General features: G+C 35.9%; 1 protein-coding gene across 1 annotated transcript; it reads right to left on the minus strand.

Annotated features, from left to right (window-relative positions):
- Positions 1-4,142: 4,142 nt before the first annotated feature.
- Positions 4,143-18,698, minus strand: LOC105054705 (DNA-directed RNA polymerase II subunit RPB7). The gene is made up of 6 exons (XM_010936275.4): positions 18,482-18,698; positions 18,208-18,373; positions 18,067-18,117; positions 17,788-17,853; positions 5,113-5,181; positions 4,143-4,392 (listed from the first exon to the last, which is right to left on the minus strand). Exons 1-6 carry the CDS (start codon positions 18,595-18,597, stop codon positions 4,327-4,329), a joined length of 534 nt encoding a protein of 177 aa, XP_010934577.1. The 5' UTR covers positions 18,598-18,698; the 3' UTR covers positions 4,143-4,326.
- Positions 18,699-20,244: the final 1,546 nt, after the last annotated feature.

The raw sequence follows: 20,244 nt of genomic DNA on the forward strand, positions 1-20,244 counted from the left end.
CTTTGCCTAACACATTCAACTACTTTTTTTTGAAAGCAGTCCGACTGCTGCTTTAATACAGTTTGTTTAGGGTCTCTTTTTATGTGGCTCTCCTTCTGGGAGGTAATTACTGTTAGCGTATAGCACCCCTCGTAAGCAACTCTTGGTTATCCCGTAGGCCTCTAGCACACGCAACAATCAAACTACTTATTCAATCTATTCGTTTGGATACGCGGTAAATAAGGTGAAAGAAACGCGGTTGTGCAGCTCAATAGGGCTTCTGTGAATCTGAAACTAGCTGCCTATGAGCTATCGAGATATTGAGAATGTGTATTGCTATATTCATGCCCCATCGGGCGAAAATGTTGACCTTTCCTCTTCGGCCTGCCTAAAAGACAGACAATCAAAACCCGAGTAAGGGTACTTGGAGGAGGGAAGCCAGCCATCCGCCTCCTTCCTTTTGATTACTAAGATAAGAGCATGCGGAACCACATTGTTTGCTGACACACATAATAATTACCCTTGTCTGAAACCCATTGGCACTCTGCAAGGTTTCTGAACGAAGAACTCTTTCACAGAGGGGGGAGCGGTCGTAAGTACCAGCACACCGACCTTTGGATCCTGACACAAATGAGCATATATACTTAGGTTGACGACTTATTGGCCCATCAAGACTAACCCGGAAGCCAAACTGCTAAGATAACCAAGAGCTTGTTGGTAGATGAGACTCGTGCATGCATGAGGCTAGCTCATGTGAATCTTCTCATCTACGTACTTAAGTGCACGTGAGCAAGGGTAGTTTCAAGGAACAAGGCTACGTTAGCATCGCCATGTACGTAGCTAATTAATTCCTTGCATGTGATACTTGTAACGCAGAGAGAGGGGCAGAGCATTGGGAGCATTTATATGTACTTGCGACGTGAGAGTGAGGGGATGACAGCTGCGAAAAGATTTTAAGATCCATCTCGCAAACATTTTTAGCTTTCACGAGCACCAGGATTCACATGTTTTCCTTCCAATCGATGACCCGATTACCGATATCTTCTGCCCTCTCACATTTTTCCCCATCCCTCTCTCTCTCTCTCTCTCTCTCTAATCCACAATCTGGTGGGGGATGCAGGAGGGTCGTGTCAAGTCAGATCCGAGTCCAGCTTTTAGCCGAGACCCCACCTGGCCACAGGTCAAGAAAATCCAACCCCGTCTCTTGGTGTCATGGTCCATGTCCATTCCTAAAGCAGAGAACTGGACCTAGATTAAGGGGATTCATCATTTAGATAACAAAGGGTTGGATCTAATTTTTACCCGAAAGATGCATGCATGACCTAATGGTTGGGTATATTTAGTTTGGAATAATATCCAGTGTACGAGTCTAGGTTAGTTTTGCTTTTCGGTCTAGAACATAAGGATTAAAATTTATTCCATCCTATCATATTTTTGGCCTGACCCAACCATAATGGGACAAGTTTTATCTACCCTGCAGCGGATCCGGAACTAGTGTAGGTAATAATAAATTCAGCCCCAATTTCAATTTGGATATATATTTCTTTACAAATCTCCTTCACACTCTTTACCTCAATCGCTCCATTTATGTAAAAGATGACATATATGAAAGGTTACATGCCATGATGCTTGCTTGCTTAGGTATTTAGTTTTTTGGTTGAAAGGCCTTTCTTAAACCAAGCAAGCAAGCAAGAAAAATTTTCAACCACCATGATGCTTACTTTTCTTAGTTTTTTGGTTGAAAAGTTTATTTATTATGTTTTTATTATTGTTGAAAAATTTGATTTGTTATGATTTATGTATCCAACTCTTATTTTATTCAATTTCTGTAAAGAACTAATATATATTTTTATATGCTTTATTTATTTAATTTATATAAAAAAATAATTTTTATAATTTTATCTAACCCAATTTGTCTAACTTTTGCTATCTGACTCTACTCAACCCACCCCGTCCCACTCTAAGGTGAGTACAGGATAGGTATTTTTCAAATTGTATGAATCACGGTTGATAAACGGGACTTTTAATTTATGTACCCCAACATATATCTTAGAATACTAGAGTAATTGTTACTATTTGTTTTTATATCCTTTAGATGCAAATCAAAGCTACTAAAATACATGAAGTTTGGTTTAAGTACTATTCATACCTTTAACAACATGTACATTCAATTTCAATGGCTTGCCAATCAATTTTCAAATCATTAAATCCTTTATCAAAGATCTGACATAGAATATGTAATTTAGGTTTCACTATTAGTATCAATCGGTTAATATAGTTATATTAGCTCAAATATATTATCATATTTTAATAGTAAGACATGAGCTATACTATAATAAAATATTATAATATTTATCATTGTAATATATACCAATAATTATGGCTATTATGATACGACAATAATAGCAATAATACATAATTATTATACATATAAACTAATTATAAATAGTATATATAATGCTATGTACATCTAAGAAAAAATCATTATCATATATTGCATAATATTAAAAAAAAGTAATTTTTTGTCATCTATTGGTTAAATGCAATTGAAAAAATAAATAATTTACTATTTCCCAGAGGATAATCTTACCCAAGTCATTTGCATGGCCATCAAATCTATTTGAACAGTATACATTCAAATAGCGACATACGCATTTTTGTTAGTCTATTCCATGGAACATTTTTCTATGATTAAAAATTCTTTTGTTATAATTCCAATTGTAACTACAATGCCTATTATATGCAATTATAATAGTAGATAACAAAACATCCCTCTAAGTGATTTTAAAGTCTCCCATATTTTAAAGGACGTTTGGTTGTTTGCAAGATTTTGTAAACAGATAATCCTCAAACATTATTCTTTGTAAAACAAGTTTGCCGAGCATCAGGGATATTTTTATTTTTTTTAAAACCCTTTTTCAGTTTTTATAACATGTCTGGTTTACTGGTTTAGCAAAATAAAAAATTTATGGAAGATAGAAGCAGCTACTTTTATGAGACTCATAAATAACATTTTATAAATCTATTCTATAAAACATGCCAACTAAGGAGCCTTGGGACATCAAGCTGAGGATTGGCAGGCAAACGAGGAAGCCGAGATGGGTGGTACTTGGTAGTAGACTTTGGGGCAGTAATTTCCCTTGTAGACTACTTAATGCTGTGCAAGCTGATGCTGACAGAGTTGTCCTTCCAGAGAGTTTATCTGAACCTTGGGAGGTTCGCCTCCCTTTGCTTGCCAAAAAGATAATTTGGACTTGTCAAGTCCAGGAAATTATCGGCAGCCCTAGTGAAAAAAAATGCCGTCATTTCCTCTGGCCGAAAAAGACCCGCAAGGCCTCAACTTGCAAGAGGTTATCTAATTGGCAAACAAAAACAGGTGGGAGCAGTTCCAGCCAAAACAAGAATTGCAGTCAGCAACAAACAATTGGCTATGTTTTCCCATGGGTGACCCCAACCTGATTTGATTTTTTTATCAAATCTTAATGTTAGAGTCAGATCCAATCTAATAAAACACCAAATCAGATTAAATCCATAATCAAAATTTTTGACCCAACAAATCATTTGAACCAAATCAAATCAAATTCATGTATAATCCAACCTTAATCCGAAAATTCGAATCCGAGACAAATATAGTTAACTACATTTTTAATTACCATACAGCGAACTACAATCAAACATGCAAAATAAATAATAAATAATATTATTTTTAAAATAAATTAAAATATAAAAATAATTTTAAATCTATCTTTACATTAAAAGTATTGCTCATGCAAATCTTAAATCACAGTTTAAAGACTTAAATAAGCCCGAATCTTAATAGTATAATAGATTCTAATCAGCTTGAATCATAAAGTAGACGATCCAAAATTGATCCAAAATTTAAATGAATCAGATTGAACCAATCGGATCATAATTCGATAAACCCAAACATGATCTGAAAAATGGTACGGATCCCTTTTTTGTATATGACCTGACTCCATGGGCTCTTTACAATAAATCAGATTGGATCTAAACAGATCAGGTCAGATCAAATCGGAACAAAAGTCAATCTGACCTATTTGCAGCCTTAACAAGCAATCAAGGGAAAACCAGCTTGTCAGGCTAAATGCCACAAGACTAATCAATTTATAATAAATAAATGCAACATCACAAGGAAAATCATGTGCACGAAAGTATAAAAGCTCTAACAAATATCTTACCAACGATATTTTACACCACAAGGGGGTTATAGATCTTGCCAGTTTTATGCAGTAACAATGACCATGAAACTACACTGCATTTGACTGTAAATAGTGTACATGCACACCCCATCGTATCTTTGATGTCATGTTTCTCTCAGCCATGTAACTAAGCTGCTGCACCTGGATCATTGATCACACCCAAGAAATCATCCTTTATGGTACCAATGCAGAACTGCAAAGACAAAAAGGCAAAATCATTTACTCCAAAAATCAAGGATTAATAGCAGTGCAAAAGGTTGATGCCTGTAAAGAATTGTAATATAAGTGCATCACAGTGTTTATCACTTGAAGTTTAGGAAAATCAACAAAAGATGCTTGTGTATCTATAAAAGAAGGCATACAAAATCTGCATAAAACCAGTATGTTTAAAATGATCAAATCATCATGCTGGATTATATGAATGAAACCAAATGTATACACCATATACGTATGCACTTCAAGCCAAATTAGCAATATGCATGGGGCACCAAACATGAATTTGAAAAAGTGACGAGGAATCCACTATGTGCATGTTTGTTTCACAAAGTGGGTAGAAGTGAAGGACATAAGCTACCCTAAGTGACTCAAGACAACCCCAGTCGAAGTCACTTCAGTATTCTGCTGCAAAAACTGGCTCTTCAGTGACCACATCCACTGAATATACATTTGAAAGCTGCTTCTATGATCCACTTCTCACTTTTGGGCACTTACTGTGAACCAAATAAACCCTAAGAGGTTGCATCAGCGACATGCTTAAATTAAAGCATTATGAAGTAACAAAATCAACTTTAACGATAGAAAATAAAGAGACACCAGTAAAAGATCAGTTAATCTTGGCGATGTCATTTAAAGAAATTCATTTGCAACAGCAGTTAAAATTTGCGGCACAAAATAGATGGTAGAGAAAACACACAATTTCTGTTGCATCAACACGAGTACCAATAATCTTCAGCCGCACCTCACTGTCTTTTTGAATTTTGACCTGCAAAATAATAAAAAATTAGGGTAGTCAGTTATAAAATGTCCAGACAAGTATCCATCTGCATAGAATCTTTTCATTCCCCAGCAGAAGACCCAGAGAGCTATTCAACTAAAAACAACTCCAGTGGGGCTAGTTTTTTCAGAAATTTTCTGACATTTAGCAAAACATGCATTAAAAATATATGTAAATGCGATGTTTCAGTGAAAGAAAAAAGAATATCAGGACAAATTAGCAATTTTTGTTTTGTGATTAAGCCTTAAATTGATCTTGAAGCTTAAAAATATGTTGTCAACCATCTAAGTCATAGGTATGACCTTCATGTAAAGAAAATTTTTTATGCAGCATTCATATGTGCAGAAAAAATTATGTCCATTTATTATTTTTTTTAAGAAAATGTTATGAATAAATGGCACATAATGATAATATTGAGACCCCAATGGGATATTCTAAGAATAGAAGAGGTCCATGGGTAGCAAGATTAAAAAGACATGAATAATGCCTACTATGGAAAGAAAAGCAAAAAATTGGCAAGATGAAAGCAGAACCTCAGCAATTCATATGGTAGTATCAAATTGAAAAGTTTGAGATGTCGCACTCACAATGGCAAACTTCCTAGAATTCTCAAGGGTGAAAGATAAATAATACAAACTTCAAATTCAATCTTACATAGTGAACTTGCTGTAATGAAGATTGAATGCCACCTTGTAGGCACCAATCTTGATGTGCAAATAGAGATGGAATTGTTCACTATTAAAAAATATGAGTCTATAACCATAGCAGCAGTAGCAGCAAAGACACTAAGAATAAAGGATTCAAGTCCCAACAGGATATCATGTGGGACACTGGGATGAGGTACCATCCCATGTGTCAGGATAGAACCATCCCGCCATCATCCCCGCATCCCAATCGATATGTCTTGGAACATCCTCTATCCCAAGTGTCAGGATAGAGCAGGATGGTGGCACATCCCCTTCCATAGGAAAAATAGGAAAGCCTTGTTCCACGTTTAAAACCTTGCCAAGAACGTCCAACAATATTTACAATATTAATAATACTTATCGTAGAAGCAGTAGTGCTAATATTATAGTTCGAATTTCAGAACAATATTAAATATAAATAGTAAAATCAATTATAGAAGTGGCAGTAAAGGTACTTTAATAGTATTAGAAAAATATGAAATTGTAGCAGCAATGCAAAGCCAAAGGTTGTGCAAAAACAAAATTTTAGACACGCAGGGAGTTAGAATGTCAACTTCAACCATTTCCACAATGCTTCAAAAAAAAAAAATGTTCATGTACTGCCACACAATAACTTAAATGAGGTACTTGAAGATTTCTGCAATATCGAAACAAGAACTATTTAAATCATTCAACAGATTTAGTAATGATGGGAAGTTTAAGCAATATTGTCTTCAAGGCAATGTAGTTCCCTCATCCCAGTTCACAGTGAAGTGAACAGGCATGGCTAAAATCTAGAATAGAATAATGTATTTGCAACTATAATCACGCAACAAAGGGCAGAGAATTCCTAACTTTTACCGATACTGTGGACTGGGGGAAATAAATGCAATCAGTTCCTCGATAAAAGAAAACTTTTGTGGCGGATTTTAACTTCAGAAAATGAAAGTGTGTGCACAGACACAAAATCAAGTAGATTATAAGGCTTGGAGAATCTAATTTGGTAATGAGCAAAGGACTAGGATCAAAATGGCTGTGCATGAAAGCATATTTGTTAATAAAAATGCAACACTTGGTATGTAATTAATGTGGCAAATCGGCTGGTTATGCAGAAAAAAAGAAGAAGAGAAAAGAAGAGATGACTTGAGAATACATTTCTGTAATTGCTTTAGAATATCAAATGCCATCCTTTGTTTTTGGATTATGGGATTGTTTTGCTTTTATATATGCTGTTATAAGTCTTTAGGAGTAGGATAAATGATCTATGAATCAATTTTCAGGTTGCAACAACACTTTTCTAGAGGCATGTAATTATTGCAAAAACCGTTCCATATTTCAACAGTAATTTTGAGACCAATTTTGGGCTCCACATCTTATATGTTACAGCTTACGTGTCCCCATGGTCCTCAAAAACAGGATAGAACTTCAGTAACTAGACTAGGAGTTTGACTTTTCTCAAATTATAAGCATCTCCTGAAAAGCACTAGGAATCCTAATGAGCTACCTTAGTAATGCAAATGGGACTCATACCCAAGTCATTGGTACCTAACTCCCATGACTTTACCAATTGAATCCAAGCCATTTTACATTGTAGTAAATTTAAGATATTTTTTAATGGCTTTATGTTGGCCTTATGGTGGATCAGCAATCACTCGAGGACTCGCTAGCGGTGCATGACGACCCAACCTGCTAGTACGCCTTATGCACATTGCGAAGCCCCTTAGGCCCACCTGCAGCACGTATAGACATAAGATTCAGCATTGTCAGGATAAAAGAAAAGGTCCCGTTTACCCATCAACAATTGCTTTTGGAAAAATAGTAAGAGGTCCAATCCTGAAACTAGTATTAGAGCAAGGTTGCAGGTTCAAGTCCCCCAAGTGATGTAGGGAGCGGGGGTAGGAGGGTGTTGTTGGCTTTATGGGGGGTCGCAATCACCCAAGGACTCGCTAGCGGTGCGTGACAACCCAACCTGCGGAGTTCTACAGTACAGGATAAAAGAAAAAAGCCCCGCTTATCCATCAACAATTGCTTTTGGAAAAACGATAAGGGGCCTGATCCTGAAATATTATTGACCCAAAGACTAATTTTAATGATGCCAAAAATACTTAAGTACACTTGGTGCCAAGGTTTGCAGACTCAGTATCAGAATCTGTGTCGGTTGCCAGCTGGTATGGTACCATACTGTACCATACCAACAATAAAAAAAAGTTAAAAAAGATCCCATCCAACGGCAAAAAAAAATCAAACCGAATCGATATCGTACCGTACTGAACCAGACCAAACCGCCCGATATCGGGCGATTCGGGCCAATACCGTATCGAACCAATAGGTTTGGTCCGATTCAAGCCATTTTCCGAAAATCCAGTCTAAACTGGATCGGTTCCCCACGATACGGTACGGTATGGAATGTACCGATCAGTTTGGACCGATACGGATACCATGCTTGATACTAATGCAAGCTTGAGAATATGTTTACAGAAAATCTCTTAATGCTCAAAGGTTACACATATAATCACAAAGAAGCCCTTTTCAAATTAGACAAAGAAGTTTTCCAAGATTATTGCTAAAGGATGAAAGAGAAGAGTTGACTTCAAAACACTTGAGATGACTCTGGCACACCTCAAGAAAACTTGCACTACCCACGAATCGACCCCAGCATATCTCGAGTCAACCCAAACAAGATATGAGTCGACCCATGATCGGTCTTAAGGTAAAGATAAAGAGCAATTGAAATTGACCAATTCCCAAGTCAACCCCAATTTCTCATGAGTCGACCCCAATTCTAGAAGACTCAACCACAATAGTAGCCAAGTCGCCCCTAAAGAGCCACAATTAAGAGACAAAGATCCATCCTAAGACACTGTGCTTCACGAGTTGACCCTTGAAGAGGTTAAATCAACCCCTGACTAATATGAGTCGACCCCTGAAAATCAAAAATCAACTCTTATACATCTGACAGCCTCACGACTAGTTTGGCATCACGGCTCTAATGGGCAAAAAAAAGGCTGTAACAGTTAGTTTGAGCTGTTTTCACCTCTTCTAGTCGGTTTTGGTCATATTTAAGCAAAGAATTGAATTGGGGAACATAAGAGAAGCATATCTAAGTATATCTTATTATTGGTTTGGATGGTTTCATGCATGTATTTTAAAACTTTTATTTGAGCAACGAAAATTAAATCTAGATCAAAAATAATTTTTAATCAACATGTATCAGATCTAATCTATAAACCACCTACAATGGATCTATGATAGAAACATAATTATGCATCTAAAATCTGATCTAAGATCTAATCTGCCAAGAGGAGATCTGGTCTCCATACTTTTGCACGTGTCGATCTACACCGCAGTTGATGATCGTAGATATCTTGGTTCCTCGAGCCGCATATGCGTCTGACCTCTACAGGTATCTACATAAGACCTTGATCTGATCAGAGGCTCCTTGATCTCCCCGGGATGCTAGCTCCCTTGCAAAGATCGCTTCCTGATGGTTGATTGTAAATCTTCTCTCAGAGCCTCTCAGAGAAGAAGTATTGGAGGAAAAGGAAGATAGGAGAAACCCTTTCCCTTTTTTTTCCTCTCTTCCCAAAACCCAATGCCAAAAGAATGATGATGCCTAGATGAGAGAACCCACACCCACTCTCTTGTTTTCATGGTGAAAATCTGATCTCTACCTCTTTCTCATGCACAAAAAAGCCTTCCTCTTATAGATGGCATCCAAAAAGATTAGGTCAAACCTAATTTAGATAAGATCCAATCATTATCAAATAAGGATTCAAATTTAAATGAGACCTTATCCAAATCCTTTGGGCATTAAGAAAGGGGGCGACAAGAGGGATTTGTGTGGCTTCTCTCACGCAAAAACACCGTAAGAAACATTGGCGTGAAATAGTTTGTGGCGTGGTCATGGGGTGTGGTGCAAGAGAGAGTCCCAATCCATTGGGACTCTCAATTTAGGTGGTCAATTAATTCCTAATTAATTAAAAATTTGGTTGCACCCGAAAAAGAAAAAATTCTAATCTAATTAGGAATCCAATCTCTCCAATAAGATCCTAATCTAATTACAATCTTAGTTGAACCCAAGTCCTGATCAAATCAGGAATTGATCTTTCTTGCAATTGGATTATCTCATAACTCAATTAGACTTGACCTAATCAAATCCAAATCAAGTCAAATCGAATCCAATTCAATTACACTTAATTCTAACCCCGTTACTCAATCAGATTGAACCAATAAGCAATCTAATTGCCAATTAATCCTCCTACAACTCACTGCCTGTTAGTGAATTTACTTTATTGCAACTTTTGCATTAGATTAATCATCAATCATATTGACGATTAGATCCAATAGCGATTCATAATCGCTAATCAACCATCTAATCAATCAAATACCTCTATTATGTGTGACCTCATAAGTTCTATTCTTCTGATAGTGAGATATACTGTGATCCCTATCACAGTATCATCGAAACTCCTTTCGATGGATCGGAACAATTCCAATTCTATCCATCAAGGATCATTGATCATCAAGACGACGCTCAATGAGTCTCACAATCCATCAGTGATACCTAGTAGTATGTAGAGACAACCTAGCAAAATGAAAATATTAAACTTGTAGATGCAGTTACTATGTGATTTAGTCCTTCTATTGTGAGTCCCGACTAGACAGAGATCATAAAAACCTCATCAAATCCCAATTTTAATCATATGCATGATTGGCTCGACTCGAATTCATTTGTGAATTTTCATGAAAACTTCTTTCCAGTATTCACATTTGCTTTGGTCGAAGACTTTCTGAACTCAGTCTTGCGAATCACATAGGACTTCTCCTTTTCTATCAAGATCAATGATTCCATTTAAGTGCATCATACTCCTAACAGTGAATCTAAACCTACTATAGCCAACATATACCACAAGAATCCAAATGACTAAGACTCCAAATTTATTAGTCAAACTACAGTAACCTCACTGTGAATAGCCGAGGCACCACAAGTCAAAGGACTACTCACACCACTGCAGCATCGAGCAAACCACTGACGAATATCCAAGTGATTTCTCGTGTTCGTCACGCTCAGTGCAAGTTGTTCTCTAGCAACCACCTACACTCTCACCTCAGTGTTCCCCACACTGTAGACTCGAGACACATCTATCTGGAAGGAAGATGATCTATGCACCGATCTAACTGAATCGATTACCGTCCTCTGTGATGATCTTTCGATCGGAAGCTTTTAAGAATTAACCATCAATAATATGTCTCAAATTCTCAACACCTTAAAAATATATATTATCAGCTGTTAATCCCTTGAACGAATCATGGACACATAAAAACATGAATGGAATAAAATTTATCTTTTTATTAATTAATAAAGTTTACAAGTACAAACTTATGCTCTGAAATTACAATGTCCGCCAACAATTGGCTTCTAGGACATACATCTAACATATCTAAGCATATCCAAGTTAACAAAAAGATAACTAAGTAGAAAAAGGAAGAACTTAAGAGAGCATTCAATTCCACCTTCTACAATTTAATCCATTTGAGAAGAGAGGTTAAGGGCATTGATTATGCAAGCTACCTGCTGAGCAATCATTCAAAGCTTTCCTTCAAGCTTCTCTCAAGCAATTAAGAAAGAAGTCCATGCATTCAAGATTCTTCGCCAGTGACTTTCTTGAGCTTCAAAGAATTCTATTTAGTTGAGCTTTATATTATTTATTTATTGTATTCTTGAGTTATATTAAGTTTCTTGGAAAAAGAAACTTGAAGATTTATGCTAGTCCAAGCCCATAATTGGACAATTGTATTTGACTAAGTCAAGGAGACTTAATTGCAAAGGTTGTAATTGGTGAGCCTAATAAAACAATTAGATTGATTATGAGCCCCGATAAAATAATCGGACTATAATCAAAGAGTGATTATAATTGAAATTCCTAAGTAGAAGGTCTTAGGAAGTGGACATAGGTACTGAGTTTAACATTGAACCACTATAAACTAAGTATTTGTGATTGTCTTTAATTTTCTTTTGTCTTATGCTATTATTACTTATTTCTCTCGATACTTCACATGCACACTTAGATACTGTAATATTGTACATATTTGTTTTAAATTTTAAAGAATCCAATTCACCCCCCTCCTTCTTGGTTTGCTATCCCTGGGCAACACTTGATATTTTTGGGCACATGGCCTGTTAGATTGATACGACTGAAATGTGGAGTTCACTCTCCTTCAAGAAATTTCAAATTTAAAGCTTATGTAATAGATTCAAGAAATTGGAACACTCCAATTTGTGGATTCAAACCTTCACACGTGTCTTCCTTCTTTCAATCAAATCTAGTTTTAATTATGAAATTTTTCCATGATGAATATCTTATGAATAATCAGCCACAAAATAAATTCAAATAAAAGTAAACATGCTTCTTGTTTTCCTTAAGGATGCCAAACTGCACATGTCAAATTGAAATGCAGAATGCACCACGGACTCCTACTGCATCAAAGAGACAGATTGCAACATTAATGCTGAAGCACATTAATGTCAAATGGAAACAGCGTATTGCAACATGAAGAAGTCTTCCAATATCAAAGAGACAGACTGGATCCTCCCAAACCAACACATAATAAGATTAAGAAGAGCAACTGTGGAGGCTATCACAAATACCAAGGGAAATTCGAGATCTCATCTTCGTCATTAGTACAAGAAAGGGAAGAAAATGTCTTTAGCTTCAGAAGTGTCATTCAATCAACCTTCATTGGTGAATAGTTGACATGTCGCGGACTTCATATATAGCTACTTAGAACATTTTCAATCTGAAACTAATCAAATAACAAGCAGCTGGTTTGATGGAAATGGAGGGTGTTGGTTTGAACTGTAAGTGCCACTTTAGGCCTCAAGGAACAAGAAGACAAAATACAGAACAATAAGTGCTTGAGCAGACTTCATAGGACAACAAATTATTGATATGAAGATTTGATGATAACAGGGTACTGATTCTAATATAAATATATTTATATTTCTAACAATATAGTAATATTTGTATAGCATTGTTATATTATAATAATAATAATAATATAATTGTTATATTATAATAATAATAATAATATAATTATTATATTATAATTATTCTAATATTATAATTATAATAATATAATATAATATAATCTTATATAATGTAATGTGATATAATGATATTATATTGTATTGTACTATATAGTTATTATTATCAAGTACTATTAATTCATAAATTATGGTAATAAAAAGCTGAGTAAATCCTCCTCAACATAAAGTTAAATTCCAAATACTCAATTGCATGTCATGTCAATAAAAAGGCACCAACTTAAATGATTATGGCAATGAAAATATTTTTTATTAATTCTTTTTAAAAAAATGTTGCTGGGATTCGAACCCAGATCTCTTTTGTTAAGAAGACGAACCTGGATGTCTCGGCTGAGCTTTTGTCAAGACAAAGCTTCCCCACCACACATCCCAAATAAAGCTTTTGGCCAAAAGCTCCAAATTGGAGCTTTTCCATAGTTGACTCTTTTCAACTTTTGAAGGAGCTAGAGCTTTTACCAAACACTTCAAAATCACTCAAAAGAGATTCCAACCATCCAAAGAATCACTCTATCCTCCAAAAGCAATGCGAAATGAGGCCTTAAAGAAGACTTTTGGAGCAAATTTACCACTTAAAATGCTGTACGTGCAGCTGCATATGCACCAGCATATTTGAATACAGTCAAATGACTATACCACAGTGGCCCAATGCAATCCCAGTATGCAGCTCGATCACATAACATGTTGTTAAGCACATACACCAAGTTGCTAGCATAGGAGGCTTATACCCTAGGCTGGCGACCACTTCTCCACAAAAGGATATAATCTTTTTTGGTAACCAAAAGGATTATTTTAAAGTTTAACATCTGCTGTACTAAAAGTGCTTATGAAATAAGTCTAAGAATACATGCTTAGTTTTCTTGTTCACTTTACATATTCATTTAACCATTTATTTATCCCCATCCAATTCAAGAATATTTATTATTTTAAAACATTTCTAAGAACCCAACTGCATATACATCCACATCATGCACGTGTCCTGTGGTATCCCAACCTACAGTATGCCACTGCAACTTTTTAAAACTTCAGATAAATACTTCCACGCTTCAGGTGTATAACTTTTCAAAATGTGAAAAAATGAGACTGCATTGTCCTTTTTCTTAAAGTTCTTAACTAGGCCTAAAGAATCATCTCTCCCCCACCCCCCAAAAGAAAAGGATGCTTACAAATATATCAATCATGATAATTTGCAATTCTCCATGCCTAACTTAAGATAGATCAGTCATAAATTCTTTTACTTCTTTTCTTCACAAAAATCATTGAACAAAAATCATTGAATGACCATTGAGAAAGCTTATAAGATGGACGGCAATAAACCAGCCATGTTCACATGCATCATCTCCAACACCCTGAAAAAATGTTGACACCAATTTTATAGATGTGGAGATTAAATGTAAAAAGATATGTCAATGTATATATAATAATAAACTTTATCTAATTCCACTTGCAATTGTCCTGCATAATACATTGTATCAGCATAAAGTTGGATTCATTTTTAAATATGGGTCATTTTCTTTCTATTTTTGTTTTATCTGGACCTTGGAGTAGTGTGGGCATTACCTATGAATCAATTTGCAGGTACAATGAGTCAGCTGCCTTTCTGGAAGTGCATAATTATTACATACTCTAATAATGTTGAATGACTTCTGGTGGCCCCAAATCTCTGAGGTTTTAGTAGACTCAGCTCTGAGGTTTTAGTTGACTCAACTAAGGTCAATAGCAAAGTGATCAGATTACATTAGAAGGTTGCTTAATTTTTTTGAAAGCATTATTGGCATACGAAAACATGGTAGGTAACTTGATCAGCAAAAAATAGATCTAAATTTTTTTCTTTGTAACCTTTTATAATTTTCTTCTTTGCAGCTTTTTATATACAGGAAGCCATGACTACAGTTTTGTTAAGTCATCTATGAATCAAATTTTGACTTTGTTTTACTACACAAAAGTTTTAAAAATTGAAGCTCATTCAACACTCCAAGCTATGACTTCAACTCTTTTTATGTGTTTTTTCTCTTTTTCATCCAAATTTAAATGTAGACATAAACTTTCTCCATAACTTTCACAGAACATTGGACTTTTGACTCTTGCATATCTCATAAATAATCAGATGTGTATCAATTGCAACATAGTTAGTGTTCTTCCTTTCCCCATGAATGCTGAAGCACATTAATTTCTAATGGCAACAGCATATTGCAACATTAGGAAGTCTTGCAATATGAAAGAGACAGATTGGATTCTCCTAAATCAACACATAACAAGATTAAGAACAGAAACTATGCAAGCTATCACAAGTACCAAGATTTTTGCCAAAAGGAAATTTGAGATCTCATCTTTGTCACTAGTTCAAGAAAGAAAAAAAAAGTGTCTTTACCTCCAGGAGTGTCCTTCAATCAACCTTTAGTAGTGCATGGTTGACTGGTTGGCGGACTTCATATGGGCTAGGTTTAATTAGAAAAGTTTTAATCAGACAATAATCAAATAGCAAGCAGCTGGTTTGATTGAAATGCAGGTTGTTGGTTTGAACCGTATGTGTTACTTTAGGCCTCAAAGAATAAGAAAATAACAGGTACTTGTTAGGACTTCATAGGACGACAAATTGTTGGTATGAAGATTCGATGATAACAGGATACTGATTTCAACCATAACAGAAAGCTATATAATGGTATGAAAATACAGAGATCAAGATAAACATTTTTGAGAGTAGAGGGTTGCAACATTGTTAAACTTCAAATCTTGGCTTTTGACTAATTAAATATTCATCAAGTGTGGTACATAGGTATAAGGGGACCCTCTGGGATCTTTTAGAAAATCCAGAGAAGGTTTGTGATTGCTATTGTCAGATTCATAAAGCAGTTCAACTCAAAGTAGCTGACATATATGAGGTGATGAAGATTGAAGTTTCAATGACAGCCTCCAGAAACACGATACCTTCACATCAACTAGACATAAAAACAATGCTGTTTGTCAGTGGCTTGGTGCAAAATGCAATGGAAGAATGTACATGAGAACAAAACATAAATTGAAGACCCAAGGCTGCCTATGGCGGCTTTAAATCCCAATACCAGACCTTAGACTAGTATTTTACTAGTACAGGTCAGCACAACATGATATACCCCCCATGCTAACACATGGTACACCTTTGCAGTCGACACAGCAGCTGTTACCATGTGCTGCTGCTGTGGCATACCGAGCCCTTACACCACACTGAATCGGCACCTTGTGCCCCTACCAGCCAGGCTCAGTGCTTGATATGAATAATTACTGGAAGTAAATGTAATTGTCAACATCATGCAAATGATAGAGAGGACAAATGTATTTTAACATGCTGCAATGCATTGATATGTCCGGAATTCTTGGTGTTGATGATTTTCATGTTTTGCTGGCAACAAATGAATGGAACAATTTAAAGGATCTGACCAAAATTCTCATTAGCTAGATCAAATGATCATTATGAAAAAAACCTGGGTGCTCTTCAGGTATTCAAGCTGGACAGACTTATTATTCAGGTGCAGAAATCATGAGTCTACACCAGAAGAATCAGTACAAGACCAATTAGATGAAAAAGTAAGTGACATTCATGCACAAAAGCTGCAGAAGGCAGCAAAAAGGAATGCCTTTGCAGCAAATACTCAGACAAGAAATCATTAAATAAAAAAGAAAAGAAAGCGCGGAAGAGAAGAGGTAGCATCCTTGCACGCAGAAGAAATCACATGGAACCCCTTCTTTGAAAAGAAAAACAAGCACAGCCATGAGAGAGAGAGAACCAAGGCCATACAAATGGAGAAAGACACACAGATACCTTAGTCTCTATCCTCCTTGTTTAGCCCACTCCACCAGGCCACCCACAACTAAGAGTTGAATAATTCCTTATTACAGATAATAATCAATAATCTCCACTACAGATTAGGGAGAATATCTAACAACTCAAAATAAAGAAAAAAAATGAAAAGGGTACTCCTAGTTGAAAATGAACTTTGGTCCTTATGGAGTAATCAGATGCATTGAAATTTTGAAGGAAAAATAATAATAATAATAATAATACATGGAATGTGCTTCTTTCCCGTGCACCCAAGCTATATGCCTTATGGAATTAATTACTAAATGGAGGCAACTAGCATATAATAGGAGAAGTTGATAAAACCATGAACCATAAAAGAGAAATGCTTGGTGGTTCTCTTCATGGATGTTATACAAGTAGGGGTAGTGTAGTAGGACCATTGTCTAGGATGAGATTTCAATAAGGTGTACATGGCGACCGGACTTGCCTCTTAAGGACCATTCAGTTGTACATCCGCCGTATTTGGGAAGATAATTTGTGATTTCACTGCTTACCATTCTTACAAAAACTATGGACTTTGTTCCAAATCCAAACACATCGTTCATATCATGAGTTGAATAAAGCTACAGGACAATGCTCAACTATATGCAACCAAGTTTTCAACTTCGCTTGATATAAACAATTAATCATTGATATCCTTGAGAGAAATTGATAAATACTAATATTCCATGCCAAGTTAATTTATTGGGCAAATGTATGTATGCTATATCCATAAACCCCACAACCATACTTCATCAGATGCAAACCATGTTATGATTTGCCCCAAAACCACTAACCGACCACTAGACAGATGGATGGTAAAGAAAGATAGCCAATATTGGCCTTATGAACTGTTTTCAACAATGAACATACATCAGACATCTTCTTTTGCTAATATAAACATAAATCTCACAAATTCTTATCAACATAGTCAAAAAATTAATATACATCCGATTTTAATTGCAAATGTAAAGTCAGACAAGTCATCTAGAGCCAAGAACTGAACATACCGATCCATCGGATGTCGTGTAGTTTGGCATGTCACCAGACTGGAACTCCATATCATCCGGAATCAACTGACAAAAAAAAAAAAAAAGAAAAAAAAGAAAAGAAAAGGATGATAAAAACAGAGAAAGATATTCAGAACTACTCTACAAAACGTCACCAGACTAACACATGCATGATTCCAATTCACAGGACCCCAAAATTCCTTTATAATGGCAATGTTTATCACAGTTTAATTTCCATAATCATTCCATTCATTTAAATTAGCTTTTAAATCTACTCACATGATTCGAAACGAAGATCTGCACCGGCCCAGCCTCCGCGAAGAAGCCCATCTGCAAGGACGCAAGCAAAATCCCCTCAAAAACATCAAACAAAACGATATTTAACACATGGAAAGCAAAAAAAAAAAAGGGCCTCTCGACCTTATTGACCATGGTGACGACGGCTTCGAGGATCTCCCCTTTGAAGGGGCGGAAGGCGACGCACTGGTACTTGACGGGGAACGTGACGAAGCCGGTGCCCTCCCGGATGAGGCCCTTCCCGATGTCCTCCACGTTCGTGATGGCCACCACGAAGCCATGCCGACCGCTATGACACAGAAAACACTCTAATTAGGGTTAGGGTCGTCTCCAAGTCCCAACTAGGAGGAAGAAAGGGAAACGAGAAAACGAAGCAGGAGGAGGAGGAGACTGAGACCTGCAAGTGCCCTCGACATCCTTCATGAGCTTGGCGACGAGCTTGTCGCGTAGGTGGGGCCCGAAATGCCGCGGATGGAGCTGCATGTTCCGCTCCAGCGTTATGTGGAAGAACATCGCTTCTTCGCTTCTCTCTCGTCGTTCGTACTCCAACTCTGGATTTTTTTTGGGGCGGGGGTGCTAAAAGAGGGCACGCGACGGTGGGTGCGGTTGAAGGGTAGACAAGAGGAGACTGGTATTCGTAACACCGGATCCAAATTTTGTTATGCGGAGTCCTCCCAAGTTGGATCCGACCCAAATTATGTTCTTAATTCCACTCGCATTGAATGGGATTGATACGGGTGAAATCTGATTCGCGAGATTTGGAGGCAGTAATTTGGATATATGCTTGATTTTTCTTAGTTTAGAGGGATCGATTTAGGCATTGTTTCATTTTTTGTTTTTTAAAGGGTGAAAGTTTGAGGAACTCTCATTGCCACAAGAGATAAACCTTCCTTCCTCCTTTACATTTGCTTATTTTCACTTTCTGATCAATTGATCTGCTCTTTGTTGGATTTCTTTCTCGCTTCTTCGATGTTCTCCTTGTATATTAGGGGAAGGAAGCGGAAAACATTGATGCTTAGAGTTGTGGAAACAAAAGAAAGTTGAGAAGATTGCAAGAATCATCATCAAATAGACTATACTATTAATAGAGAAAAGAAAGACATCTGGCTAGCATTATCAATTTACAATCTATTTTTTTTTGTAAATAAATATTATGAAAAAATTGATTAATTTTTTTATTAACTAACTTATCTATATTCTTATATTTTTCAAGATGGATAAGCTATTTTTTCATAAATAGCATTTTCTCATAAAATGAAAAAAAAATCTTATCTACCTAGAGAGTAGCTACATGATTTTTTTCATCAACCTAAAAATTAAATTTTTTAATTCATTCCTAATATACTCTTAACCATATGATAATATAATATAATATTTATATAATATATTATTATATATAATATACTATTGTTGCGGACAAGAGCTCGGTCCGTCACGTGACGTATTGTCCGCTCTGGCCCATGGGCCTCATAATTTTGTCTTTTAAAAGGTGCTTCACGTGGGAAGAATTTTTTTCTCCTTATAAACGCGAGTCACTCTTGACTCACAATCAATGTGAGACTATTGGTGCCCTCCACATTATTAGAACCACAACAGAGCCCCCCCAGTGAAAGGAGATTCCGATGTGTATAGTCCGAGGAGCCCCACAGTCAGTCGAGGCAGACCTCGATCTCAAAAAATTGAGATGAACCTCGACCCCTACCTGGCACGCCATTATTGCGGACAAGGGCTCGATCCGTCACGTAAGGTATTATCTACTCTGACCCATGGGCCTCACAATTTTGTCTTTTAAAAAGTACCTCACGTGAGAAAGATTTTTTCCTCCTTATAAGCACGAGTCTCCATTGACTCACAACCGATGTGGGACTATTGGTGCCCTCCATATTATTAGAACACAACAACTATATTGTTATAATATATTATAATAATATCATAATATTATATTATAATATATTAAAATAATAATATATAATAATATTTATATAATATATTATGATATAATACTATATTATATTTTAATATAGTATATTATAATATAATATTATAATCAATAGTTATAATATAATATATTATATTATTATAATATTATAAAAATATAATATATGATTATATATTAATATATTATAATCTAATAATATTATATTATAATTATATTATATT

This window comes from Elaeis guineensis, chromosome 12 (assembly GCF_000442705.2).
Source record: "Elaeis guineensis isolate ETL-2024a chromosome 12, EG11, whole genome shotgun sequence".
Classification (NCBI taxonomy): Eukaryota; Viridiplantae; Streptophyta; class Magnoliopsida; order Arecales; family Arecaceae; genus Elaeis; species Elaeis guineensis.

Bases quoted from the DNA above. Each gene is read 5' to 3' on its own strand.
- LOC105054705 (XM_010936275.4), bottom strand. From the start codon at position 18,597: ATGTTCTTCCACATAACGCTGGAGCGGAACATGCAGCTCCATCCGCGG. The intron at 17,854-18,066 runs GTGAGTAGATTT...TTTTTTTGTCAG, and splicing joins AGATCTTCGTTTCGAATCAT to TTGATTCCGGATGATATGGA. The intron at 4,393-5,112 runs GTGTGTTTTCTC...TTGTCTTTGCAG, and splicing joins GTGTTGATGCAACAGAAATT to TTCTGCATTGGTACCATAAA.